The 9,787-nt window shown below is 54.4% G+C and overlaps 1 protein-coding gene across 1 annotated transcript; it reads right to left on the minus strand.

The window, feature by feature from the left end:
• Positions 1-3,024: 3,024 nt before the first annotated feature.
• ST8SIA3 (ST8 alpha-N-acetyl-neuraminide alpha-2,8-sialyltransferase 3) lies at positions 3,025-7,684 on the minus strand (the record flags this gene model as incomplete). Its single annotated transcript, XM_084304337.1, has 4 exons — positions 3,025-3,307; positions 4,069-4,626; positions 6,721-6,843; positions 7,506-7,684. The coding sequence occupies 4 exons, from the start codon at positions 7,682-7,684 to the stop codon at positions 3,025-3,027; spliced, it is 1,143 nt and encodes a 380-aa protein (XP_084160463.1).
• Between the last annotated feature and the right edge of the window lie 2,103 nt (positions 7,685-9,787).

The following is a 9,787-nucleotide window of genomic DNA, read 5'->3' on the forward strand; positions in this document are numbered from 1 at the left end:
GGCTCGGCCGGGCTGCGCTCCCTGCAGCACAAACTGCCCCGGAGGCACACAGATGGAAATACGTGTGTTTAGGCTATGGATATTTACTTGCCAGTATGTCTAATTTAAAGTAGTTATGTCATGTAAAGAACACGCAGCAGCCAAGCAAGACCTGCCAGTGCAATTTTGCCATTGAGAGCCAGCAGCTGAAAACCGTACAGAGTGCATTGGCCTCCACATTGAAGCAAATAGAATGATAACTGTTCATATTTCTTTGATTTGCTGATTAAAAATGACCTCTCCTGACACGAAGCTGACACGAAGGGTGTGGGGGGCCCTTTGCTCCCCAGGGCTCCCGGCCGAGCCGCACGCTCAGCTGCGCGCCGACCGCAAAGCAAATCACCTGCCCTAGCGAACATGCATCCACTGTGCAGCTCCACAGCAAATTATATCAGAGATGATTAGTTGCTGCACGTCATTAGCAATTAGCGCAGAACCCTTCCTTCCCCGTGACATTTCTCTTTTGCTGTTTTAGGCTGTGCTCTGGCACCCGGAGAAGGCTTTGTGGCCGGGCTCAGCTAGGCTGGGTGTTCCCTGCTCCTGCTCACCGCCAGCAGCGTTTTGGGCTGGGGCAGCCTGGCCCCTTGGCTCAGCCCCATGCTCCACCGCATTCCCCTGGGCACCACACCGAGCAGGGCAGGGCTGAATGCCCGTGGGTGCCATCCTGCCACCCTCAGCACCGGGGGACCCCACGTCACTGGGAATAGCAGGGCTGGCTGTCCTGCTCTGCATCACCCTGACCGCGGCCCTCACCTGCTACTACAACACAAATAATAAATGGCAATATTAATAATAAATCATACGGCACCACACGGCAGAACACGCTAGCGTTACTACACAGCTATGTCTCCATAATCACGTCTGCTAGAAGTCATACTCTGCTGTACGAACAGTGGGGAGCGCAGGACGATTGCGACAGCAAGGAAAGCCGGAGATGCCAGCAGGGCCGATGCAGAATTATGCCCTGGGAAAGAGAACTTCGCAGTCAGGAGGTTTCTACACAAGCATGTCTGAAGTCACTCGTGGACAGCAGGCTGGCATGCCATGCCAGAGAGCATCCAAGCCCCTTCCACAGCTCTAAATGCCCACTGCAAAAGGAAAAGCCGGAAAACACTGGATAATGAAATAGGGAAGAAGGAGGGATTTTCAAAAGGGTCTTATAGCTCTCCGTATTCACAGCCAGTGCAGAGGGATGGAGTCCCTCCTTGCTGGAATAAGCTGAATTTGGTCGTGTGGCGGATGCGGTGGCTTTTTCCCCCAAAGCACAGGAGATGCCTGCTGTGGCTGGGGGCAGATTGAGGGGCTGGGGATGAGACTGGGCTGGGAGGGAGCTGGGCAGCCCAGGGGCCGGTTTGGGGGCTCAGGGCTCCCCTGGGAATGGGACCCCCCTCTGACCACTGTGGGCTGGGCAATGCTCCCAGTTGCTCCGAGTTTGTGTGCTACCGGAGCCCCCTGCCCTCTTCCTACGTCTGCGTGTGGGTACGGAGTCACTGAAAAACTAAAAGGTGCAATCTTAAGGGATGATTTTAAATTGTCTTTTGCATCTTCTTTCAGTGTATAGTCAGTTCTCAGCGTCATACAGAATAATATAAAAATGTTAAAATACTTTTAAGCATACTCGTTTTAATTAGAAAAACAGTTACTTTACAGGCTCCTTTATCCTGAGACATCATGGCCAAGATTTTCAAATATGTGACCCTAAGATTTGTCCTTTTGGCAAACAGCCTGATTTTCAAAGGTACTTAAAAAGCTGTGCCTCCCTTTGACCGCACCGACTGTGACCGGAAAACGAGGCCACTAATTCAGTTGTCTGACCGTGGACCTAGGGATGTAAATGGGGAAATCCAGTAATTGTATTTCCTGTTCCCTGTGCTCCAGCTACACTCGCTTCCCTTTAAAAGCCATTTTTTAGCAACTTGGAAGTCCTGATTTCATTGCGCTGCCTGCCTGGCTGGCTCCCACCCGACCCGCTCACCCTCGCGGGTGCTTGGTGGGGCCGGGCCGTGGGGACCCCCGGGCACAGCTCCACTGAGCGGCGTGGAGCACTGCAAGGTGTGGGCTCCCCGGTGCTTCCCTGCACTGCGGTACGGGCACAGGCTCCGTGTGCTCACAGCCGAGGAGACATTGTCTCCCAAAACGTGCTTCACACTGAGGATGCAGCCTCGAGAGGGGCGCACAGCCTGGTGCCGCCCTGGGGCTCGCCTCCAGGGGTGGACACTCCTCAGAGACCTACGGCCACCCATTGGGTATTCAGCAACCAAAATTAAAAGACCAAATAGTGTCACACAGATGTGAATGAAAATGTTTCAGTCGGACTAATTTGGACTAGGGAGTGGCCCCAACTGCCTTAAAACACCGGAGTATTCTAAGAGTAATACAAATGCCTAGCTAAAGTACAAGCCGTATTTTCACCTTCTCTGCGAGGTCTTAAAAAAATGTAAAATTTAGTAAATACGAAAATACGCAAGCTGTGGAAATTTGGGATCCGCGCTGAAGAACTCGTCAGTGATGATACACTGGGATTCTGGGTGGCTTTTTCAGTCAGCCACGCCAACTAGATGGATGCTGAGCTACTAATAGCAATGGATACGAGAGAAGCGATACCTTTTAAAATTAGCACTCCTAATTCTAATCTGAAAGGAACAATTGACTTGAGATGTTTAGAGGCATTTAGTGGAATGCTGAAATAGGAAAAGATTTTAAAACATACTTCATAGCATATATATAAATGCAAAATATTTCAACTTTGCTGTGCTGCTGCATGAATAGCATCCACAGAATTTGATAAATGCTTCTGCACTGCTAAATATGCTTAAACCCTTTGATGAACAGTGACAAGGGTGATTAAAAAGCATCTTTATATTATGGAAAATATTTTAGGGTGGGTATTATTATTATTTTTTTTTTTAGAATTGTATCTGAAGAATGTTTAACTCAGATTTGGGCACTTTTTAGACAATCATTTGGCACTTCAAGATTAGGTTCTTAGGCACAATGCGACAAGGTCAGTTTGGCCAGTCCTTCACCGTGCATCCTGTAGAGCAGCTGGAACTCTGCAGGCAGCTGGTGGGACTCCTGCCACTTGGTTGTGAACTTTGTTCCTTTCTTATCATAGTAGTGGTATGGGAGGTCTTCCCTCGTGTTGGGGTCGAACCCGAACGGCCAGAATCCGTACAAGTGAATCTCTTCGCATATGGCAGAAGCAAGCGTATACATGAGAATACCTGTGCTCAGCCGCTTGGGTGACAGGTGTTTGTTTTTCCAGTATCTGTGAAAAAAAACACAAAGGCATGTTAGTATAGGGTACACGTAATGCCACGGGTTTGCTGTAAGAAAAAAAGAAAAAATTACTGCATGGAGACTGTCAAAAATGCTGCTGCATGGAGACCATCGGTGCTCACAGCTGTTAACCCAAGCAAGCTAAAGATTGCTGTTCCGGTCAGTCTGTCATGAACAGGACTGCAGAACTGCCTTATTACCAGCCTGATTCTCTTCCGTGATTCCCTTCCACATGTCTTTTTGTTTTTTTTTAACCTGGAAAAGCGGTGCCTTATCCAGAAAGGTAGATTCACTGGCTCCTGGTCACATGCGCCACATTTTCCTTGTATAAATCAGTACAGATTTGCTTGGATCACTCTGCAGATATCTGTTAGCATCCCCAGTTGCTAGCTGGGAAGAGCAAGTTCTTCTATAAGCGGTGCTTTTCTCATGCAGAATCTCACTCAACTCCTCCGTACTCCTTCTGTCTCCGCGAAGCCCCGGCAGGAGCAGAGCCCATGGCAGAGCACACCCTGTGCGCTCCACCAGCCCACCTCAGATGTGCCTCAGTACAAATCCCTACAGAAATAATTGAAGCACTCTCTGAAGCAATAACAAAAGTGCGTTTGCTCTGAAAGCAGACGGTACCGGGCCCTGACTTGCCAGACAGGGCCCATCAGGTTAGTCGTGAACAGAAAAATAAATGCAGTTGTGTTTATATAGAGAGAAATATGTATTTTGACAAGTTAAATGACAAAGAAAAACACACACCTGTTAACATGTTGCATTATATTTCCTGGCCAAGCCAACTGGACCTTTAGTTGCCCTCTGTGCTCAACAAAGAAGTCAACCAGTGTTCTTGTGACTGTTGCTGATGTGTGGAAGAAAAAAGCCGGGATCCACAGAATGGCTCCGTCAAGCTTTTTGAGACTTAAAAAGAAGTTGTTGCGATCCTGAATGGTCAAAAGATTGTTGTAATACTTCTCCAGGATGCTGGGGTTGAAGGTTGTGAGATTGGTTTTCCTTCCAACATCTTTTTGGAATGCCTCAGTCGGAGCAAAATTGCAACGAAAAACAAAATCAGATTTGTCTATTTCTTGTCCGCACTGACTCCCGGTCAGGATTCCGCTGTTTCCAACCACGGCACAAATGTTGTAATGCTTATTGAGGATCGGAGACACGTCTGGAAGCAGCGATCTGAAGTTATTGCTAATAGAAAAAACGTACTTATGGCTGGAATAATCATAATGCATCAGCTGTCCGATCCGGACACTATTCTTGGTCAAAGAAAAATTTTTTATGACATCGACATGCTGAAGGATTTCTTGCCTAAAATAAAACAGAAAGACAAAAGAAACCATTGAGTTATACTTCCCCCTTTTCTGTGGTAGAGAGATTTACTTCCAGATGGATTTTTTTTTTTTTTAATGCAGCAAAGCAGTTTCCTGAGCAATGTGTTGCAATGGCTTTAAAATTAATATACATAAATAGGAACGAGGGAGCTGGCTGCTCACCCCGTGCTCCGCTTGGCTTTACTGGCCTGTCCTGACTGATGCCAGCTAAGGATGTGTCCGTATCTGCGGTGATAGTGTCAGGACTAAAACCTCGGATTTGCCATATGAGTGTGAGGAATGTAAGTAACAGCACACACTTCCCACGTTCACCTTCCTGAAGCGTAGGGCGAAACACATTTCTGCTTGTGCTGCGACATGCCTGGCGGAAGAGTTTGCTGCTGCTGCTGTTCTCTGCACACATTTCACTCGGTTCTGGACCACGGATCTCTGGTAATGATGGATATTGTGTTTGCCATGACGCATTTGAAGCAAAACCAAGAAGTCCAGCTGAATTAACAGACACGTAGCTGATTTTTTAAATACAAGTATTTCTTGTGTTCCCATTAAGGAGCTTTGAGTCACAAAACAAGTGACAGTCACTGTCTCCCTTTATGTAAACATAATTCCTTAATGTCTTTTTTGAGCAAGCATGCCAGCATCTTTGCAAGGGTTATTAGGAACACTTAAAAAAACAAACAAAACCAGCCCTGCTCAGGAATTTCCCTAGCAGGGCATAAAATTAGAAAACCAATACCACTTTATTTGCTCATGTTTATGGAAAACAAACAACCTTTCTTCCAGCTCGCATCCTCCAATGTCTAAGCATTAATGGAGTCCCACTGGGTACCCTAATTATGGGTTATGGCTGACAGACAAATGCAGAGGCAGATCCTGAGGCATTAGCTAAAACCAGCAGAGGGGTGACACTGAGTTATTTATTAAGAATGAGCTGGTGGTGCCAGGAATGAAGCCATACTACGGGGGGGCACTGCTACACCAGCCAGGGAGATCCCAGGGAAGGGATGGGGCAGGCAAAGTGCCATCACCTCTTGGATGCCCACAGCTCCTCTGGGGCTCCTCTGGGGCTCCTGATGGGCGGTGGGCAGCTTTTGGCAGTGCTGGAAGTTCATCACCAGCCTGCTGTGCCCACAGCAGTGCTGCCCCAGGACTGGAGATGTGAATGTGCAGCTGGTGCTGCAGGGCTGCGGTGCCCCACTCTGCAGGGCTGAGGGACCTGGGTTCACATTTCCTGGGTGGGATATGTGAACAGTCACGGTGCGGCCCCAAACCAGCAGGCATTCATCGAGATAAAGCCAGAGCCAAGATGGCAGTAGCTATCTTAAATGGCTATGGGATGCTGTTTTCTTTAACTTCCCTGCTGTATATAAATACTGCAGTAAGGCCAATAAATACCAGAGGCTGGGCAGACATCACCGAGTTCACATCACGGTGGGGAAAAGAAAAGCCCATTTTGCTCCACGTGAAGCACAGGGCAGCTTTGAGGCAGCTTAAGGAACCGAGAAACTCCTTCTATTGCCACGAGGCCGTGAAAGTCAGCACACCCTGTGATGGGAGGCAGAAGCCAATGTGCCGTGAGGGCATCTCAGGGGGGTCCGGGCTTGGTGGCCCCCTGAGCTGCCCCCAGCCCACCTGGCCAGCTGGCACGGTGGCAGGAGGCAGAGCCGCACTGCACTTGCTCAGAGCTGCTGGTGGCTGGGAAGTTGTGCTGGGCATGCTCTGCCCTCAGTGAACGTGGCACTTGGTGGCTGCTACAGGCCGATTTGTTTCGAGTTTTAAGCAGCCAGCCATTTATCTTGATAAATGACAATTTCTCTCGCACTCTGGGAAACTGGGTCATGTTCCGTTTGGTAAAAGGATGCGTGTTGCAGCTTGGTGTCCTGCTCTGAGATAATCAATTCCTCCACGATAACTTGGGAAATGCTCTGATTCAGCCTTTGTTTCTCACGGCTGGCGAATTGCTCAGAACTCGGAGTATTTAGCAGCCCCAGGCTGCATTTTCTTACCCCCTCGAGGGAAGGGGATAACCTCGGGGAAGGTGAGAGGGGGCGAGCGGGCGCCGAGCGCTCACCTCTGGTGCGCGAAGGCGGTCCGGTTGAACACCCACTTGGAGGGCTTCTCCTGCAGCTCGTGGCTCAGGGAGTTCGTGATGGGCACGAACGAGGGGTCCAGGAACTTCAGCGCGAACTGCGACCTGCAAGGGAGAGCACGGACCCACACGGGCACGGCGGCACAAGCACTGGGGCACGGGCACGGGGCGCACACCCAGGGGCGCACACCCAGGGCACAAACCCAGGGCACACCCAGGGGCACACGCAGGCCGTGCCCCGTCTCCAGCCGAGCCCGAGCCGGGGGCAGCACCACGGACAGCGCCGGCTGCTCCGCGCCGCTCCCCGACGGGCCGGGCCGGGCCGGGCCGTGCCCAATTGCGCCGGGATGCGCCGGGCCAAGCCGAGCCGTGCCGAGCCGAGCTGCACCGTGCCGAGCCGAGCCGTGCCGAGCCGCTGCCCACCCTGCAGCCCCCCCGATGCACCGAGGATCCCACGCCCGGCCCGGGAGCCCCGCGGTCCGGGGTCGCCGCCCGCCTCCCGCAGCCCCGGGGATGGCGGGGCCGGGGCCGGGCCGTGCCGGGGGTCCCCGGGCTGCGGGGGAGCGGCGGCGGGGCCGGGCCGGGGCCGCGGGGCCTTCCCAGGGCCTTCCCGCGGGGCTCCGCCGAGCAGCGCCACGGCTCCCCCGGCACCGGCTGCGGGCGGCGGGGAGCGGGCGCGGGGGTGCCGGGGGTGGGACGGGTGGGACGGGAGGGACGGGAGGGAGGGCCCCCGCCCCCGGGCCGTGCCCCCCCCCGGCTGGCCTCACCTGAATCCCGCGTGGAACATGTACATGCGGGGCCCCCCCGGGCCGGCGGCGCGGGGCGCGCCGAAGATGTTGTCCTTCTTGAGCGAGACGTAGCTGATGAGGGAGAGGATGAGCAGCGCGATGCTCAGCATCACCAGCCCCAGCACGCTGGCCACCCGCACCATCTTGCAGCTCCTCATGCCGGGAGGCGGCCCCGCGGCTGGGCGTGTGCGGGGGGGGCGCCGCGGGGCTGCATGGGGGGGGGGGCGGCGGGCGCGGGGGCGGCGGGCTCGGCCCGGCGGCGGGGACGGGGCCGGCACCGCCGAGAAAATGGAGGGAGCGAGCGAGCGGCGGCGCTGAAATGGCAGCCGCAAGCCCAAGGCCCGGCTCCCGCAGCCCCGAGCGCCGCCGGGCCCCCCCCGCCGCCCCGCCCGGCCCCCCCCGGCCCCGCTTCCCTCCGGCAGCCCCGGGGGTGCGCCCCGACGGCTGCCCCCGACGGCCCCGGGGTGCCCGGCCCGGCCCCGCGGAGCCCCCGGTGCCCTTTGGGATCGGGGCTCCCCCCCCGGACCGTTCCTCGGACCCGTGCCCCTTCCGCCAACGGCTCCCGGCTGTGCTTTGGGCTGCACCCCGCAAGCCCGTGGTGCCCCCAAACCCGTGGTGTCCCCAAACCCGCGGTGTCCCCAGCCCCACAGTGCCCCCAGCCCCACGGTGTCCCCCTGGCAGGAGGGCCGGGGGCTGCCGGGGGCTGCAGATGGCCAGTACAGCGCTGTGGGGTCTGCCTCTCAGCCTCGGTGCTGCAAAACGCACCCAAAGACCCCTTGCTTTCTAAAACCAAGGAGTTTGGGCCACGGTGCGACCTACAAGAGCCCTGGCTGCAATTAACTGGCCCGTAAATGACCCAGCAACCTTCACGTGAACTCCGGGAGAGCCCCACTTCTGCAAACCGAGGAGCGTTGGTCTCCTACGAACACAACTTGTGCATGCTGCAGTACTTGCCGTGTTTCTTCAAGCTACATTTCTTTTTCCTTATGAAGCTCACCCCCATAGACAGCTCTGCCTCTGAGCCCTGAGTTCATAGAAGTGCCTTATAAATAATAAATATTGTCTTTGTAGCACCATCCTTGCTCTGGGCTATATCCTACAAGCTCCCCATGCATGAGGCTCGCTTTGAAGAGGTGGAACATGAGGAGCTTGCAGGGCTGGGTTTTACGTCACAGCATGGTTCTTCAGCCTTCACTGGGAATTTGGCCTGAGTATGGCCCGGAGGACTGCATCCCATTGCCCTGGGATCCTTGTGGCTTCGGCAGAGAGGGAAGAGAATGCAAATTGAGGAAATAATGCTGCTTTGATATACAGCAGGCAGCTTTTTTGCATGGCTCTTCACATGGTTTCCGATCAGCTCCTCTGCTGCTGTCCCCACGGTGCGTGCTGTCCCCAGCTTTGGCACATCCACCCAGTGTGCTCAGGACATAGCACCTACAACTTTTTACACTTTGGAAATCAATTCTGTAATGTCTAGCATTAATTCTTACGTGGTTTCTGGCCACGTGTGTTGGGGCTGGGTATAAGCTCCTAGGGGTAGGACTACGCAGTCCTCACATCCTTTCTTTTGGGGCGCAGGCACAGGCGCGGTGTGCAGCTGGGGGAGCAGAGGGGCTGCGGCCTGAGATGCAGCTGAACCTTGTCCCGAGATGCTGCATGGCACCGGGTGTGTTGCAGGAGGGCTGAGGGCAATGCGGGGCGCAGAGGGGAGCAGGGCGCAGCGCTGCGGGCAGGACAGGGCGGTGGCGGTGTGCCAGGCCCCTGCTGGCTGATGGTGCGCCCTGATCCCACCCGGCCTCTGTGCAGGGGACACCGGAGAGGGCGGCTGAGGGGTGCGTCGGCAAGAAATACTTAAAAAGCCTGTCTAAAAGTGCTCCGTTCTGACCCGTTTCCCTGGCCCCAGCCCTGGCGGGGCCGCGCAGCGGTCCCAGGGTGCTGTGCACGCGAGCACGTTGCAGGAGAAACAAAGGCAGTTTTTGCTTCAGATTCTTCAGAGATAGCAATATGTCAGGAGCCCCTAGAGAGGCTGAAAGTAAATGAATCAGTGCTAGAAAGTGAAGGATATCATCCGCACTGAATGGTGAAGAGGAGTCCTGAACAGTATCTTCATTGATTTTCCTGTAATTGACACAGAATCCCGGCTTGCCTGAGGGCTGCTGCGCGAGAGGAGTGGGGAGGCCCAGGTACAAGGAGCTGCCTTCCTGAGCCGCGAGAATTTCTCCTCAATTAGGTGGCTGATTTTTTGTGAGCACCTTTGAAAG

This window comes from Netta rufina, assembly GCF_964035555.1.
Source record: "Netta rufina genome assembly, chromosome: W".
NCBI lineage: Eukaryota > Metazoa > Chordata > Aves > Anseriformes > Anatidae > Netta > Netta rufina.